This window comes from Alexandromys fortis, unplaced genomic scaffold, assembly GCF_014885135.2.
Source record: "Alexandromys fortis isolate MF-2015 unplaced genomic scaffold, M_Fortis_MF-2015_v1.1 scaffold_60, whole genome shotgun sequence".
Classification (NCBI taxonomy): domain Eukaryota; kingdom Metazoa; phylum Chordata; class Mammalia; order Rodentia; family Cricetidae; genus Alexandromys; species Alexandromys fortis.
Window position 1 is genome coordinate 8760854 of NW_026067946.1, and position 19528 is coordinate 8780381.

At 43.9% G+C, this 19528-nt stretch overlaps 1 protein-coding gene across 2 annotated transcripts in view; it reads left to right on the top strand.

The window, feature by feature from the left end:
* The first annotated feature begins 296 nt into the window (after positions 1-296).
* Positions 297-19528, top strand: part of Trim36 (tripartite motif containing 36) — a 43438-nt gene continuing 24206 nt past the window's right edge. The window contains exons 1-2 of one of the 2 annotated variants that reach the window (XM_050149309.1): positions 297-424; positions 13549-13783. In XM_050149309.1, coding sequence (XP_050005266.1) covers positions 362-424; positions 13549-13783 — 298 coding nt within the window. In that variant the 5' untranslated portion in view covers positions 297-361. Of the gene's footprint in view, positions 425-10963; positions 11244-13548; positions 13784-19528 lie in introns of those variants that run through there. The other variant, XM_050149310.1, reaches the window with a different exon arrangement.

Consider the following 19528-nt stretch of genomic DNA (forward strand, 5'->3'; position numbering starts at 1 on the left):
GTGTGCTAGTCTCGAGTCCGGACCGCTGGGGGCCGCGACCCCCGAGGAGGCGTGGCCTCGTCCCAGCACCACCCGGGTGGGCTGGACACTAGCTCGCCGCTTGCCGCCGCCCTTATTTGTTCCGTTAGCTGGCGCTGGCCAGCTTGATGCAGCCAGGACCCGGGAGGCTGGACAAGGCTGCCCGGGTCCTCCTGGGCCTGCATCCCACCCAGCCCCGCCCCCCGACTTTCCTCTCTTCACTTTTAACGGTACCACTGGAGGAGGACTGGGCAAACTCAAGCTGAGCCGAGAGAAAGGCGGGGAAAGGACCACATTCGATGAACCCATCTGGCTGGTCTAGAGTTCCTAAAGGGTCTTGACCATGTCGGAGACGGGGGAGATGAGTGAATTTGGCTACATTATGGAACTGCTAGCCAAAGGCAAGGTAAGCAACTCTGCCGGGGGCTGCGTCTGGGGTCCTGGGCTGGGCACTCCCAGCATGAGGGTTAGCTGCGGCATCCGACCGGTCCGGTCATGGGGCGACACGGACTGGGATCCGGGTCTGCGCTGCGCACGGGCGCACCGCAGCTGTACACAATGCACTGTGGCCGCCTTTTCTTTATGTCGAAGAAAGGGTTCTCCTAGAGCTAGTTGGAGGCAGTGGTGCCAGAGCCCGGCGGGAGAGAAAGGGGACTTCAGGGCCGCCCGACAGCACGGAGACTTGGAGCCGGTGACAGGCGTGGGGTGTAGAAAGAGGGTCCGCAGATCCCTCAGCTCGAGGCCAGGATGAGGCTCCCGGTCTGCGCACAGTCTGTCGCTCTGTGGGACAGACAGGGACAGCCCTCCGCCCTGGTTGTTAGCTGCTGCCCTGGGCGGAAAACAGGTGGAGCAGCCTTCCTTTGGTGATGGTGGTGGTGATGGTGGTGGTGGTGGTGGTGGTGGTAGTGTGTGTCGGGGCTTCTGGACTAGCCAGACGCCAGTCCCACACCTGTTTTGAAATCTTTGGGACAATCACTCAGGACGTTGGCTGGGTGACTACGCCTGGGCAGAGAGCTTTGCGAGAACCTGGACCCCGGGGAGCTGCTGAGAAATTGCCCACAGATGCCCTTAAGTGGTTTACGGTGGTGGGACGTGTCAGGGAAATACTGAACGCGGCTATCCAGGGCTGGGTTGGGTGGAAAGGCGCTAAACAGCATCTATGCTGTTCTCTGCACCTGGGTTTGGAAAGAGAAAAAAAAAAAAAAAAAAAAAAAAGGACTCTATCTGCCGTCATCAGAAAGGAAGATTATGCAGCTCTGATGTAAGCCCCTGAAACTTCGATCCCATGCTCCACGCAATACGCACAGTTGGCGTGCAGCGTGGAGTAATTTAGCTTCAGATCAGACACTCCAGCAACTCCTAACCTGAGTATCAGGGAGACTAATCCCCTCTGAAGTCTCCTATTCTGTAACCGCTGCATAGAATATAGAACCCAAATAGAATATTTAGTAACATTTCGAAAGCGAGGGGGCATACTTTGCGCCACATTCATAGCATGAACCAGAAGCACAAGTGATGGACACTCATTCAATTTTCTGTTTACCTGGGACTCCATTCTATACCCCAAGTGTCCTCCAAGAATGCATGGAGTCACCCTGGCCAAAATATTCAAACACTTCATGGTCCTTACAATGTGTACCAAGGCCACTCTTTTTTTCCAAATGGACCTCCCAGAGAGAAGTCCAGAAGGGCAGATTGCCAGGGAAGAGGGCCCTGGGCCAGAGGTGGGACTCTGGAGAGCAAGGACAGTGCCTGAAACAGGGACATCTGTTTATGAGTTGGTAGTAGGTTGGGGAGAAGATGCCTTTTGAGAATTTCAACATAAATGGACCACTCTTGATGGGCTGGGAACAGGATGATCAACTGGTAAGTTGAGGTTTGTGTGCAGATGTTCTTCAACATAAGTCAAAACTGGGCTTGATGGCTGTGCTTTTCTCCAGGCGAGAAACTGAGAAACTAGTTCTGGGGGTCGGGCACGTTGCCAACTCTCAGATGACTATGAAGAAAACAGATGAACTTCCCATAAACACTGACTGGAGAAGGCAAACCTGGCTGGATCCTTGAGATTTCTTAGGATAGACTCAGGTACCTGAACCCAGGAATCTCTCAGAACAGTGGTGTGTTCATTACAATTTGCTCACTGTAACAGAAACTTCAAACAGATGTGTCTGGCATCCTAGACTTCATCCCCCTGCCTCTCCCTCTCTACTAGTCAGCCCTTTTTCTCCGGGCTCCATCAGTGGGCCTGTGACCACCAGAGAGTTCTCCCCAGAACTCCACACCTAGAGGGGCCAAAAGTCCTTAGAAATCTTTGAGGTTGGAAAGTAGATAGTTCCTCCCTCTCTTTTGGGGGTGGGGGTGGTAGTAATAGCTTAATCATTCATGTCAACTCATATATTTTTATCCACTCTTGTGATTTTCCAACTCTATGCAAAATTCCAGCTATGTGCGTGATTCTAAGTGCTTTAAGTACTTAATGTTAGCCATGGAGTAGCAGATCTTTGAGACTGACTTCTTCCTTTTCCCGTGAGGATTTTAGGGTTCACTTGGCAGCTTGGGTTTACAGTGTAATGAATGATGGGAAACTGGTTTGATCGTGAGAGTCCATGCAGAGGGGAGGCTTGACGTCAGCCAGCCTTGTCCCTGCTTCCTTCAAAGTGAGGTTGAATGAGTTGATCACCATCCAGAATGCTTTCACTTTTCCTCTAGATGCAGAGATTAATTTAAATGCTAGGGGTGTATCAGACAATGGATAACATGCATAAGGCCGCAGGTTTGATCTCTGGAACCTGCTAAAAAAAAAACAATATGTTAAATTAAAACACAGGCTTTGGGGCCTGTAGATGTAGCTCAGTATCACAACATTTGGCTCACATACATCAGGCCGTGGATTCAGTTGCCAGCAGCACAAAAACATTGGGACTTCATTTTTACCTCCATTCCACTGTCCAGCAACATCAGGCTATGTGCCTACTTAAAATTAAACCGGCTTAGTGTATTCTCTGCCTGGAGAGGCAAGTGAGCCTTTGAACTTCAGGTAACCTAAAACCCACAAAACTAACTTCAGCAGCTTATAATACTCTCTCGTGGAGCCTGCTTTAATATTTAAAGAACACAGTGATCCTCAGCATTGTGATCTTTCCACTCATCAAACAATTCCGCACACGGTTGTTAATACATAGGTGAGTTCCCAAGGGCTCTAAAAAAAAATCACTATAAATGGTTCCCACTTCATCTCACTGTCAGTAGAACTTTCACCATTTCTGAAAGCTTTTTTTTGCAACGTATCCTTGAACTGAAAGAGAGTTTTTCAAATCTGTGGTCAATGTCTAGAGAAAGTCAAAGCAGTGCTCGCAAATGCTTTGGGTCTCTTGAAAGCTTTTCCTCGTTAATTTTTTATCATCTTTATACACGTCTTCCCTTTAGATCGCCATCCACTTTTCCGGACTGGCAGGATGCAGCTGTAGCATGGAATGGAATCTTTGCATTTACGCATCTATCCTGCATTTGACAGAATTATATCTAAATATCAATACCTGGACGGTGATTCTTGTTTAACAGTTGACACTCAGGTACATCTTAGGAGAACGGTAATTTGAGCAAAATAAAAGGTAATTTGGAGAGATTAACATTTCATTTCGATGAATAAGCAATGAGACCATCGCGTGACCATTATTCCAACTGTGACCATCTGTGAGGTACATAACACTCAAGAACGTTAAGGAAAAACTTCAGTTTTTTTTATATTTTATTTGATTTGTGTGTATTTTACCTGCATATGGTCCATGCATCCCGTGGGTACCTGGTGTCTGAAGAGGCCAGAAGAGGGCATCCAATCCCTTGGATCCAGAGTTGCGGATGGATATGAGCTCCCATGTAGCTCCGGAAGAGCTCCCTTAATAGTCTTAACCACTGTGACGTCTCTCCAGCTCCAACACTCAAGAACTTTTATAAATACAAAATTGACTTTGAAACAAGAATGCCCTGAAAAGACAAAGAAATCAGGTTTAGAAAATCCACAAACAGAGCAATGTGATGTTTAACATCTCCTGGGACAGGAACACATATCCTATCAAAGGATGTTTCAGACAGCTGAAAGGCAGTTGCTCACACAGCTGAAATCCAAGCTGGTTTTTTTTTTTTTTTGGTATGTTGGGGTTGAGTCAAATGTATGTACTATGCAGAGAAGGGAAGAAAACAGAGGCTTGCAGTATTATCTGAAAATAACTAGTCTTACAAATACCCTAAATTTCTTTATTACATTGTTGCAGAAGTAATTTGAAGATGGTATCTCCTAAATATCATTTAGAAGGGTAAGTGAGGTATCTTCATGAAATTGTTAATTACATGCTTTATCCTTATCTGTGGGCGGGGCAGTCGGGATGGTGTGGTGTGACATTCAGGTTTGCATTCTGGCTGATGGATAACTGGTACATTAGTTAATCTCAGGGTGGAGGTAAGAAAGAGTAGAGATTGGTTCATATCCTCTCTATAGAGAGTTATACCCATTCCACAGGGTTACTGAAAGAATTAAAGGAGTACTTTATACAGCTTCTTGATAGTAGACCTTTAGTAGATAAGCTAGGCATTCTGACAAAGAACTAGGTCTCGAGACACTTTATATCATAATTGTGAGATCCTTAACCAGTGGATGTAGGATGTTTAGATACAATACATGACATAGGGCTGGTGAAATGGCTCAGTGGGTCAAGGCACTTGCTTCTAAACCCACCCCTCATGGTATAAGGAGAGAACCGACACCTACAATTTGTGCTGACTTCTGCATGTGCACAGTAGCATGCATGGCCTCCACATAAATAAGTAAAGGCAATGTTTTAAAAAATACATGACATAGGACTGCAGAAATAGCTCAGTCCATAAATTACTTGCAAGAAAAGATCTGAATTGGGTTCTCCAGAACCCCTACTAAAAAAGAAAACTGGTTACAGTGGTATGCACTTGGAGCTCAGTGCTGAGCAGGTGGAGAGGCAGCTAGTTCCCTTGGCTTCACTGTCCATCCAGCCTGCCTAGCCCAGAAGGAAAATTCCAGACCAGTGGACGAACCTGTCTTAAATTAAAAAAAAAAAAAAAAACATTAAAAAGGGCTGAGAGATGGCTCAGAAGCAAAGGTGCTTGCTGCCAAACTGGACAACTTAACTTGGATTTCCAGGTCACCCATGTTAGTAAAGAGAAAACTGACTCCTCAAGTTGTCCTCTGTCCTCCACATGTGTACCATCATGTGTGTGTATGTGTATGTGTGTGTACAATCATGTACATGTGCCCCCTATAAAGGTAAAGAATTGAAAAACATTTGAAAAGGTAGATGACACCTAAGTATGACACCCGTGATTGTACTCTGGCCTCTACATGCACACATGTGCATGTACACATGCATGTACATACATGAACACACCCGTCTACAAATATGGGATACAGAATTAAATTTGAAACTCATAGAAAAACAATTTCAGACAAGTATGTGCCATATTTGAGAAATATACTAAAAATGTTATATATATAACATTCAGTTTTAACTGGGTGTTAATGCTAGCAATCCTAAGGAAAACAAAAAGAACTGGTCCAAGGAAAGTAGACAGCTGTTGAGTATTACCAAGATTACTTCCCTCAGTCTGCCCAAGAGCCCCTTGCCCACTGACCATGCAGACTGTGGACTCCTGACATCAACCAGAAATGCCTGCCTTGAAAGCACTGTGCTTCAGTAATCTTCTAATGGGGAACCATTGCCTGGGTGCTACTGGGTTAAGTGCCTACAAGATTTTATCCTAAGCTCATAAAAGCTTAAATCATTTTGGAACAGGGCATGCAAACACCAAACATTACTGCAGAAATGAGAGTATGTAATTTAGTTAATCGGAGCATCATAAACTCTAAGTGCAAATGGGGTCAGAGTTGGAGGATATGGCCAACGAAAATTAGACTAATGAATCCTTGGCGGGGTTTTGTAATTCACAAGTGTTTGTTTGCTTTGAGAGAAGCTTGTAGCCAGGGGTGGCCTCAAACCCATGGCCTTTCTTCTTGAATGCTAGGATTACAGGCATGTGCTGCCACACCTGGCTTTTGTGAGGCTATCGTTTGGGTTTCTTCTCTACTCTTGGTTACCCTTCACTTCGCACTGTCTCTTCCTTTCAGGCTCTGCTCTTCCCAATTCTCACGGTTAAGAGTCGGAAATGGCAGCTTGAAAGATGAGTAGGACCCGGCAAGGTGATCTCTGGATACCTCTCTCCTGACTTTGTTCCCATAGCAACTGTTTATGACTGGGAAACCTGACCTGTCCCAAGGCTTGGGTATAACTGGTAGACAGTGCAATTTATCACCTTTTACCTGGGACTTCTCATGCCTGGCAGTATGGATTGCAGTGCGCCGGTCTACTGTAAAGCCCTGTGGTTTCTGCCATTGTTAAGTCTAGGAGCTGTCTACGTTTTCTTCTAGGGATGCTGAAAGATGTGGGGATTCTTAGTGGGCATGGTTTAGTAGTTTGTAGTCACATTACCTCGCTTCTACTTTTTGTTTAGGATGTAGCAGAATGCTACTCCAGCTGCTGTAGACCCAGGGGAAAACCTAGTGCTTCAGGGCACTCAAAAAACAGTAAAACAAAGCAAAGCAAAGCAAAACAAAGCAACTCTGCCCTCCTCCCCACCCCCACTGCACAAACAAACAACCCAAAACAAAGCCAAACAAAAACCACTGTGGTCACTAGGATCCAACCCAGTCAGGAATTTAATCTCTTTCTGGTGAAAAAGAGTCGCCGTGGGAAGAGACCCGGTGTGGGGGTTTGAATAAAAATGACTCCCATAGGCCCTTAGGGAGTGGCACTATTAGGAGGTGTGGCTTTGTTGGAAGTAGATGTGATTTTTTTTTTTGGAGGAGTTGCTTCACTAAGGGATGGGTTTTGAGGTCTCAGAAGCTCAAGCCCGGCAAGTATGCCATTGCCATTATCACTGCTGCCTACAGGTGTAGAACTCTCAGCTCCTTCTCCAGCACCAAGTGGCAGGCATGCCGCCTTGCCTCCTACCATGGCGATGATGGACTAAGTCTCTGAACTGTAAGCATGCCCCAATTAAATGCTTCCCCTTTAAGAGTTGACTTGGTCATGGTGTCTCTTCACAGCAACAGAAACCCTAATTGTGACACCAGGCAAGCTGGGTGAGTAGTGCTCAGGGGTTGTTAACCTTTTGAACTTCATGATCTAGGTACACGTGGCAGAGCTCATATCTTTGTGGCAGGAGAACAGGTAGGCAGGTTAAAGATTCAGCTCTGACAGAGCACATTCCTAGACACATGCACGTGTGTGTGAGAAAGAAAGGAGAGAGAGAGAGAGAGAAAACCAAGAGAGCTGAAAGTCTATAGGCTTAAAGGAGATAATAGGAATGGACTAAGCTTCCATATCCTGAATTTGGGCTCACATTTTAACAGAAACGATTGGGGATGGGGTGGTGGAATACACTGAATTGGGGAGGAGCAAAGGATAGCTTATGAAATACAAAATGGGATAATGATTTTTAAAAATTCATGACTTTTTTTTTTGTCTGCATGTATGTCTGTGTACCATGTTGTGCCTGGTGCCCTCAGAAGTGAGAAGAGGCGACCAGATCCCCTGGAACCCTATCCCCTAGAAGAGCAACCAGTGCTCTTAAACACTGGGCCATCTCTTCAGTTCTGCCAAGCCACTTTTGATTGAAAGCCTTCAAAACATTCCCAGCACGTGTAGAAATCCTGGTAGTCCCAGCCCTCAGAACTTTTACAGATTCTTTTGGTGTCATGGCAAGCTTACCAGTGTCCTGTAACTCCTGTCTTTCATCAGCCACACCGAAACACACAATTATACACACGTACCCTTCCCCTGCCTCCAGCCCCTCCCCCACCCTGTAAGTTCCAAGAACAAGATGCTGTGTTGCAGCACATAGCTTATCTGCTCCCTCTGCAAATGGAGCCACCAGAACAGTGCTCTGTTTCAAGCAAGTCATCCTCAAATGTATCCATTAGACTTCCTGTGTGAGAGAGTCAGGCAGAGGGGCATCCTGAGATGAAAGAGCAGCATCTGAGAAGAAGCAATGTGATCTGGGTAAAGAAGAAATAAAATGGATTTAAAACCCCACACAATAACAAACCCACAAAAGCCAGGCATGGTAGGGAGCACATACCTGTCATCCCAGCATTCAAGGAACTGAGGCAGAAACACGGGTTTGAGACCAACCTTGGCAGCATGCCTGTCTCAAAGCAAACACAGAAAACCCCACCCGAGGATTTTAATGGAGGACCCAGGGAAGATCATGGTGTCTTTGATAAGTGGGGGACTGGGAGTTAATGGAGGAGAACTTAATGGAGCTCAGCAGCTGGAAAGAATGCTGACGCTGACGGTAGTGGAGAACTGATGGTTTACGGCAGCAGACTTCATACTTGCTGTTAAAACCATTCCCCTCTCTGTTTTAAATAGTTTCTAGATCAATAGGATTCATCATAAAGTGTTTTAGAATTAAAGCACACACATATTTTTAAAAATGCAAGCAATATAATGTGAGAGAAAAGTAAGCCTTACATGCCCGTGTGCATATCCTCTTCCAATTGTGTGCTCTATTCCAGAGCTATAATCATTTTTACCGTTTACCTATATAAACACATGCCTGCATGCACGCACACACTATAAATGCTACAAATGCTCGGCCGATTTAACAATTAAAAAAAAAAGACCTCACTGTATCTTAGACATCTTTAAAATTTAAATGTATTCTTTCATAATTTCATATGCATAAACATATGCTCCTCCCATCTCCCCCTCCCACTCCCCCAGGGCCCCCAATGTGCCCCCTTACTCCTATTGTGTTCTCAGTTTTTGTTAATAACACAGTTAGTTCTGCCTGGTGAACTACTGACTGATCTTGGTGACTTGATCTTGCCAGGTAACCATAGCTACAGTGAGTTCATAGGTGTAGCTGCCATGTCATGTCCCGAGACAGCATTTTATAGTAATCTTCCCCATGATCCAGCTCTCCTATTCCTTGGTCCCCTCTTCTGCAGTGCTCCTTGAGTTGGGCGTTCTTTCTCACCACATAGATCTACAAAGTATTTTGTGGCATAAATTTACATTATGGAAAATATTTGGTTACTATAAATTTAATTAAGATTTTTGTATTTTTTGCATATATAAGTATTAAAGTAGGGCCATTTATGCTATTAATTACAAGGCTTATTATAGTGCATGTTTTGTATTGTAATTTGAAAAAGAGGAATTGATAAATCTCCTTTCAAATATGTTTGAAAGTGCTTAAAATCCCACATTTTGTCAAGTGTATAGCAGATCTTTTCGACTTTGCTAGCCAGGTGTGAAACATCTCAGTGAAGTTTGCTTTGTATAATGGAAAGCCCTTAAAATTTTATTTTCACCCAGATGCTGTCTTTAAAAGTTTGTCCTTAGTTTATGCTAATGAAACCTCATTATTGGCTTTTACTCTACCATCTAGTATGCTTTGGCCCAAAGGCCTATTTAGGCATACTAATGTGAATTATTTTAAAAAAAGGCCAAGATTAGAAACAAAAGTAGACTTAAAATACTTTTTGAAGGGCTAAACTTTAAAGAAATATATTGGGCATGTGGCGTGGAGTGCAGACATTGTCTGCACTCTTCCCTCCTGCTAAAGATACACTCTCCTGATCCGAGGAAGCTTACAGGGTCTAGCGTGTGCAGCTGCCTAACTGAGTAGGAACAGCTCAGTCATCCCCCACCCCCACACACATAAGACGTGAACCCTCTTCATCTTATCATGGGTAGATTGAGGGTTCCCCATCACAGGGTAGATAGAGTCCCTTGCTGTTCTCAGTTCTATACTGCTATAGTCATTTAACTCCTGGGCTGGTGAAGAGGCTGCCACTGTCGTAAGGACTGAAGGTAGATGCGGAATTTGCCGCAGAAGACAGTCTTCTTCCAAGCAGGAAATTAAAAGTAGGATGCATTTCAAAACCAAATAGAGATGTCGCTCTGCAGCTCCGTGCTCCCTTGATCAAAGAGTTAGGACACAACTTTTAATCTAATATCGACAGATGAAATTAGCCACCGGGAAAGCAGTGGTGTTAATTACCTAGTAAAATAACCTCCGACAGCGGCAGGCTACCTTGTTTTGTGGGTGCGTAGGAAACGGATCATATGCGCCCATCTAGACTCTTGGCCGGTGCATTCGAGGTGTGGCTGCCAGGCATCTCTGGATCCTGTTCTTGGGTCTTTAGATGTGAAAGCGCAGGGTGGTTGTGAGCTGGGTTAGGGGGGGGGGCTTTGCCGCAGTCTCTCGACTTCAGTCTTTGGCTAGCATCCAGGGATGGAATCCCTGCTCCTTAGGCTGTCCCCGTGACACTGGGCTCCTTCGTTGCGTGCGGCACCAAGCCCTGGTTGAGTCGAAAACGGAACATATTTTTAAGTGTTCAGTGACCAGGGAATGTGACGTCACGAAACAACAAATCTAACGGAGAGTAGGTTAAAGAGTAGCAGCGACGGAGACTAGGGCACCCACCCGGGAACTTCCCCTAGCCTGCCGGGCTAAGGGTGGAGGCAGGAGTGGGCGGGGTCTCGCGCTGGCCTCGGGGCGGGACTCACTTGCCCTGATCCCCACTCTTCAGTGAGTCGGAGCGTCGGGATCTGTGCGTTTTGCGAAAGTCCACAGAAAAAGCAAAAAGAACAGAAGCGCCGCAGAGCCAGGGCGCGCCCCTTGCGTCCCAGGGCCGCTCTCCTACCTAGCGTCCCAGAGAAAGCATGAGAGGGGACGGCTACAAGCGTCAACCCCGCCCCTCCCTCCCTGACCACGCCTCAACTAGCCCCGCCTCCTTTGTGCGGGTGCGCCGTTGCCCGGGCAACGGCCCCGCCCCTCCCGGCCCCGCCCCACGCCACCGCCCCAGTCTCCGCCTGGCGGCCGGTCCGGCTGCAGTCCGCGCGAGCAGCCGCCGCAGGCGGCAGCGGGCCGAGATTCGCGGCTCCCGGGGCCCTCGCAGGGAGCAACCGCGCTCTCCGTTGCCCGTGCTTTCGCCCGCGCCGGCCCGTCCCTCGCCGCTGGCCGGATCTGGCTGACCAGCTTGCCCTCCGGTCGGACCTCAGACTCCCGGGCCGTCGCGGGGACCCGCCCACCAGACCCCGCTGGGGCCCTCTGTGCCTTGTCGCGGTTCCGCGGTTGATGACACCTGGCGGAGGGCTGCAATGGAGGGGGATGCCTCAGACTCTCAGGTGCGCGGCGGCGATGCGGGGGTCCCGCTTCCTCTCGCTGTCTCTCCGGGACGGTCCCACCGTCCCGAACCTCTTTCTGTCCTTGAGCGGGTCGGCCTTGGGGTCCCACAGGCGGGAGAGAAGCACGGGTCCGGGTATGGCGCACCTGGCCACTCGGTGGACTCCCTACGGAGGGCTCTTCCGTGGGGTTCAGTTTGCAGAAGCAGAAGTAGTCGCTTTGGGGCGCCTTGTGCGCTAGAGAGGAGGGCGCGTGCACCCAGCGTGCCGCCCTTTGTTTGGATCCCCGAGGGGCGCTCGAGTTCCTTCTGGACCCCGGAGGTGCGTGCCGCCGGCTGGGAGCAGAGTCTTCTGCTCGCTGGGCGGGGCCGGGGCCCCTGCGGCTGTGCAGTCCAAGCCTTTTCTTCGCCGAGGTCGGGTAGGCTCGACTCCTGAAGTTTCCTCTGCTTGAGAGGGAGCTATCACATCACATTGCTCCTGGTTTTAGCGCAAAGGACGTTAAAAATAAAAGACACTGATTTTTCTTTTAAGAAAGAATTACTTTATATCCAGTGAAATCAAATACTTTAGGCGCAAAAAATGGAAATGATTTCTAGATAACCCTCTAGGAGGTGGAGTTTACTGACGGTATTGTTTATATGTAAAGCGGAACAAGAATCGATTTTGAGCAGTCAGGACAGTTTTTTTTTTTCCCCTTTGAATTAGTGTAATATTGGGTGAAGTGAGAATATCCAGTAATCCTTGGTGTGCGTTGTGGGTGTGGCCGTCTTATTTCCAGGTTCGTTAAAATCGTAGCATGCTGTGGGCCGTTTTTAAACAGTTGCGGTACCTCAGGGGACACTGCGCTAAAGATCTGCTGGCAGTGATGAAGCCAGTTTGTGGCGCGACTCTCAGGGTTTGTTAAAGACCTATGTGTCACCAGCGGGGGCGGGGGGGATAGGTAAGCATACGCTTTTATTTCATTACAACGAGTGAATTAGATTTTACTTTTTGAGTACTTTTTAACCCAGCGCTCGGGAGGCAGAGCCAGGTGGGTCTCTGAGTCTGAGGACAGTCAGTGCTACACGGGGGAAATCGTCATGTAAAACCCAAACCAAACAACCAACCAACCAAAAACTTTATGTATATTTTTAATAGATGAAATGATTGAGCTTTTAAAAATGTATAAGATTGAGATTTTTTAAAATGTTGGCTTGTCATTAAAATCTCAGGATGCCAAAAGTAATTTATATGTAAAATGGTGAAATGATGAATTCCTGTAGGTTTGAAGGAAGGAAGCTCTTGGAATAGTTTTTTAGTCCCCTCTACCCTTTTAGTATTCACGATATGTTTTTATGATAACTGCATTGATATGGAGCATAGAGCCTGAAGCATTTTGGCAGCATTACAGTAAAGCACCTGAAAAATGGTTAAATTTAATGTAGAAATTCTCTGTTACCCAGCTTGTAAATAGAATTCAGTTAGGATTTCCTGAACACACTGGCTTAGACTGGGTGTTTGTTTATTTTTGTCAGCTATTGCTATTTGACTATCTTGGAGTTAATGCATTGAGGAAGGATGGTTAGTGTCAAAGTAAAATTTTTCTTAATTAAAAATGATCACTTTTAGAATTTTGCTGGAGTCCTAAATCAGACACTTGTTCCTGATGATTTGGACACTTGTAGTTTTTGATAGGGTATGGTTCTCTAATATTTTTATATTAACCTTTTCTCTTGTGTTTCTCTTTCCTTTGGCTTGTATCAGTTCTTAATCCCATGCCTTGAATATTAAAGGGAGTCTGGTGGTATAGGATGTGGTGGTTTGAATAGATATGGCCTCCATAGACTCACATGTTTGAATGTTTGGCCCACAGGGAGTGGCACACTATTAGGAGGTGTGGCCTTCCTGGAGGAAGTATGTCAACGTGGACGCAGGCTCTGAGGTTTCATATATGCTCAAGCCACACCCAGTGTCACAGTTCACTTCCGGTTACCTTCAGATCAAGATGTAGACCTCTCAGCTCCTTTTCCAGCACCATGTCTGTCTGCACACTGTCATAGAGATAATGGACTAAACCTCTGAAGTTGTAAGCCGGGCCCAATTAAATATTTTCCTTTACAGGAGTTACTGTGGTCGTGGTCATCACGTATCTGTTCACAGCAGTAGAAACCCTAACTAACACAGAAGTCAGGGAAGTTCAGATTTTAAGGTCTGTTTCTTAATTCTTGTTTGGAAAAGCAAACACATGTACTCACACAAGATGGATGAGCCTGCTGACACATTTACGCACTAAGAGTTTTTGACTCTGGCTTTTGGTTTTCATCTTTAGGTGACTATTAAGAACATCGAAAGGGAGCTTATTTGCCCAGCATGCAAGGAGCTGTTTACACACCCGCTGATTCTCCCCTGCCAGCACAGCGTCTGTCATAAGTGTGTGAAGGAGCTCTTACTGTCTCTCGATGATTCCTTCAATGATGTGGCCTCAGACAACTCCAACCAGAGCAGCCCGCGGCTTCGGCTCACCTCCCCTAGCATGGATAAAATTGACAAGATTAGCAGACCAGGTATGTGGGAAAGCCTGGCTGATGTGCCCTCGGTGGGGCAGGGAGAGCTCATAGATAGAGGTTCAGTTATAACTGTGGAAGGGAAGTTATTGTGGCTGGTTTTCCCGCCAAGTGAACCCCCCATTTAAAATGTCAAAATGGACTTTAGTTTTTTTGATAGGCACTTAAGATGGATATTGAATACTAAGTTTGTGATAAACTGCTTATTAACTGTGCCTGCCTTTATTTTAGGTGATATTCTAATTCTGTGATGCCCTTGATAATGGTAGAATAATGAATGATTGGACTACTAGGGAAGCATCTATCAAGTTAATGTACAATAAATACTGCAGAATGGTATTAAGAATGAGACTACAGAATGGTTACTTCTAAAAGCTTTTTTATTTTTTGAGATTTTACTCATTTTGTTTTATGTGTGTGTTTCAATGTATGTCTGTGCACCATGTGTCTGCAGTATCTGCTGAAGCCAGAAGATGGCGTCAGATCCCCTCTAGTCTGGAGTTACAGTTGGTTAGAAACCATCATGCGGGTGCTAGGGAGAGCAGCCAGTGCTCTTTAACTACCAACCATCTCTCCAGCCGTTAGAGAACATTTAGAGCAGACCAGATTATGTGGTATCATTCTACCCGAGAATCTTGTTTTCTTCAGTCACTTGAAATTTTTATTATTTTTTTTAAAGTAAGTGTTTTGGCAGGGCGTGGTGGCATATGCCTCTGTGTCAACCCATGGTAGGTGGAGGGAGGAGAATCTATGGTATCAAGGACAGCTGAGGATGCATGAGAACTTGCCATCTCCCAAAAATAAGGGTCTTGACTCTCATGAATCAAGCTCACAAGTCACAGCTCACCATTTACTGGTTCCTGTCAAGATGGTGTTGCCTCTGAACACGATTGCAGGGATGATGTGGATCAAAATTAACTTAAAATTACAGCAGCTGCTGAAATTCTTTTTTAAATTTATTCATTTTTATGAGTGTTGGTGTTTTGCCTACATGCATGTCTGTGTAAGGATGCCAAATCTTTTAGAACTGAAGCTGCAGACAGTTGTGAGCTACCATGTGGGTCCTGGGAATTGAGCTCAGGTTCTTAGGAGGAACAGCTAATGCTCTTAACCATTGAGCCATCTCTCCAGCCCCTGAAATCCTTTTAAAAATCACTGTTGACCATAGCCTCATGTTAAGCATGGCCTTTATAAAAGGAGTGTGTGTGAGCATCCAGAAGTTCCGGGCTTCAGAGCTTCCACTCTGAGCAGTTGGGCTTTGAGATTTCATCTTTAAACCTTTTGTCTACTCACCTCAGCTTCTCCCACTGATAGGACAGGGATCACTTTTTTTTTTCAGGGATCACTTTTTAATCTTGTGAATTTTTTAGAAAAGCATCTCTTTCTAAGTTTGCAGTTAAAGAGTATCATCTTTTTGTGGCCTGCCTTATGCAATGAAGTCTCTTTGTTCAGTATTTATATCCATGTACCTACTCCATCAGAGTAAGTCAGATGTATATATATATATATACCACTGCTTTTTAAATATATATGTATCTATTATTTTATATGTATGAGTATTTGCCTGCCTGTTATGTATGTGTACCTTGTGTGTTTTTTTGCCTGCATGTTACATCTGTGCACCATGTGAGCACCTGGTGTCTGAGGAGGTCTGAAAAGAGTGTTCCTCTAGGACTAGAGTTATATATGATTGTGAACTGCCATGTGGATGCTGGGAACTGAACCTGGGACTTGTGTAAGAACAATAAGTATTCTTAACTACTGGGCCATGCATTTTTGTTTGAATGCTCTCACTAATTATCTAGAAGAAAGTTTACACATTACATATATAATGCAGTGATGTTGACTGGGCAAACTGAGAGTGTTTGAGGACAGAGAGGGTTATGCTCATCGTGAGGTTAGAACTTTCCATGATTTCCTCTTTGCTAGAATCTGGCACCCTGAGGGATAGAAAGACAGAGAAGGATGAGTTGAAGTCATTCTTATCAGATAAAACTTGGTCTTCTATCAGTAGGTCTTCATTGGCCAGTTGGGAATCCACTTGTTTGCTGATTGAGGAAAACTTGCTTTCTGTGTATTAATAATAATAAAACACAGACAGCTAGTGGAATATTTTTTACTTAAGATTGTGTTCATATACATTTTTCATGAAGTTCTGTGTCTTAGGTAGTCTTTTAATCTCTGGATTTGACAATTCTCATGTATGGTTCACATGAAATTAGAACCGTCAGTGCTTTTAGGAGCTTCCCATGGTTCTCCGTATATGCTTGATGCATATTTGTTGAATGGATGTTGAGTGATAGCCTTTTGGTACTAGACTCACATAAAGCATGCCACCATGACTGAAGTGGAATATGGTTAAACTTATATTTTTAGAACAAGAATTCTACTTCACCGTATACCCCACTGTCTAGATTAGACACAAAATGATTAAAATATGCCCCTCCCCATTCTGTAAGATTACTGTGCAGCTGAGTCATGCAGACTTTTCTCTGAAGGATAGCTACAGGTGCTAGCAATGTTTAACCTGGAGAAGCATGGCTACAGAAAGGTTCCTAGCCCCATCGCAGGTGACACAGCCCCCTGTAACTTCGGCTTCAGTGGCTCTGACACCTTAGACTGGTCTCCATGGGCAGGCACCCTCCCCATGCCCATAAATAAATCTTAGTGAGGCTTGGAAGGTGAGGCTGTTCCAAATGTGGCAATTTCTAAAGGCTTTGCATGTGAATCAGTGATCACGAATTGAAGGACTATTGTCTATATGGTCACCAGTTTTAAACAGCCAGGTGTCACTGTATTACAGATATAATAATATCTTTCATTATGGGCAAAAATGATAAGAAACACTTAAAAAGGAAGTCAGAAACCCCGTTGAAAGCAATGGATGTGGAAGGAATATATTTCTAAAAGTTACTTTTTACCATTGATATTTTTTACTGAAGAATTAGACCCGAGGCTCTAGTTCAGTGTATTAGACAGCAGGTGTGGAAGGCTTGGATAGGACTTTTCTGATTGAGGTGCTGTAGATGGGAACTGCTTAGTGGAGTTCAGAGACTTTAGGATAGCACAGGCAGAGATTGAATGCTTTTTATATTTATTACATTTTGATGTGATATCTTGGATATAGTGGGTTAAATAATCGAACAAATTTTACTGGTTTTTAAACTTTTATTGTGACTACAAGAAAATTAAAAAATACGATGTGCTGTGGCTTATTTATTTCACTGAAATAATATTGCCATTTACATTTAATGGATTTTTTTAATGAAAGTGCTTTGAAAGAGTAAGGTTTCTGTGTATATGTAAGTTACATATTCAAGTGTGTGAACAGAAAAGCTGTCTTGTGTATTTCTGATCATATGTGTATAATTTCCCCCTCCAATTTGTATTTTCAAGTTATCAGAGATACTGAATTTTTAAGTTTTTATTTTAGCAGAAAGTCAAAAGATAACTTGAATTTACTTTGTTTTTCTAACAGTTGCCAGGCATGAGGTTGTTTAAAAACACAAGTCTGTAGGACAAAGTGTATGCCTCTCTGGTGCTGCCCAGCAGTGGTGGAGCCGAATTCCATACGATGGATCAACTGGCTTTGTAAACACCCCGTGTGCCAGGAAAAACACATGTTTACTGTTGATTCAGTAATTGTACTGTGCAGGACATAGTCAGTTCTTTATCTTTTGTTGACAAGATGTGACTATTCTCTTTGGAATGGAATTCTAAATCCAGCTTTCTGTTCATTGTCCACAGCATCACAACGGAGATCTTTGGGGTGGAGAGGTAGAAAAAGCGCTTTCTTGCTTTTGTGGCCGCAGGCAGTGTGGTGTTAGATTTAAAGTCTCTTATGTATCTAGAGTTTATCTAACACCAGTGGTCAAGTCTTCAAAATTATGTAGAAAGTAAACAAATTGTACCAACAGGTCAACAGGATGAAATTTCTGATGTTTTTAAGGGATGTGTGTCAAAATGATTCCTGTACTCAACACAATTTTGTTTTTTAGTATGTGGTACTGAGAAATCTTTTTACATTCAATTAGACTATAATATAATTTAACATGCTACATTGGTAAGGTTAACTAAATATTTAAAAACTTTTTAAAAAGTTTTAAAAGTTGTCAGTTTTTGTATTCTCACTCTCTGCATGTTTTATGCATATAAGTATCTTTTCTTTGTTGTGTTTTAACCCATGTCCAACCAGAGTTTTAACATGGAGGTCTTACCCATTCATGGGCCATGCACACAGCTTTTTAGGGTTTTGGAATATATGATGCTGTGGGAAACATTCCAGCCTCCCCACTCCTCCCTTTTCCTTTTCACTCCAGTTGACCTTTAAAGTAAAACGGACTACTTTTTGCTCAAATTCTGGTAATATTCTTTGGTTAGAGAAATGTTATCCTTTTTCTGTTCCCTTCACTTCCTGGGAAGTCCAACAGCATCTCACCAATTGGGCAGGAGCAAGAACAGGAAGTTGTTACGGCCAGAATATGGGAGAGGGTACAATTGCAGCAGTTTGCAATGTGGTACAAACTGATTCTCTTGCATTTGTTTTTAAATATTTAATATTTTAAAATTATTTTTAATATTTAGATTTTTGCATTTGTTTTTCTTCTTGATAGTTGAGGGATAAAGCATAGACTGAGATGGCTCTTCTGGTGGATAAACCACTGTGAAAATACTTTATTTTAAAATCGTGCCTTGATGTTTGCTTACTGTGCCTTTGAAGCAAAGATGTGTGAGTTGAGAGTATTTACATAAAGTACGAAAACTGAGTCCACAGTCGTGGGGCTGCTGCTTGGTTGGCATTACTTACTGAGCCTTCCCAATCATCCTTTGGTTAGTCCTTCTCTCCCCATATTGCACCATATTGTAGAGAAATACTACGTGAAAAGAACCTTCTCTACGAGAAATATTCAGCTCTACACTTTATGGTGTATACAGTGTCCACTAGTCTCAAGTACTCTTGAGAATTTGAACTATGGCTGTTGCAACCAAAAAAGTGAAAATGTAATTGCCTTAAATTTAGATTTCACCAGCCATCTGGCCTCATGGCCCTTTAGCTAGCACAGCTATTGAAAGTTGACTTTGATATATCTTCCTTTTAGTTTGGTGTTGGACTTTTTTCCCCCATGGGGTTTACTTTCTAGGATATCCTTAGAGCTGTCAGCTTTCTTTGTTTCTCCGAATATAATATTTTATGAAAATAATGGTAAAAGCATATGACAGATGAAATGAAAGTTAGCATTCATAAGACTTGAGAGCCTCATGAGATCAGATTAGAAACACAGCCAAGATACCTATTTGAATAAGTTCCCTGAAAATTATTCAGGCCTTAAATTCCACATTTTATCTCATCTTAGAGGGCCAGTGTGATGTTTCATTAAAAACTTTTATTTTCACCATTAAAATTAAGATAAGAGGAATGCAGAAAAGGAAAGTGAATATTTTTTGTCATTTCTAAACATGAAAACAACCAAAATTTGGGTATCACCAACATACATATTAAAATATGATTTAGTTTTCATGATTAGTTTTGTTTCATATCACTACTTAATTGGTCACAACCTTCACAAGACCTATAATAAGTCATTGCTTTTCACATGACTATTGAGATTGGTTATTCCTTCATTTAAATGTTCATCTAGTTAAATTACATGTGAATTTCCATTTTTTTAAACTTGACCACTGCACCATTTGACTTTCGGAATTGTTTGGCTTGGTTTTTGATGTTTCCATTGGCATGTGTGTTTT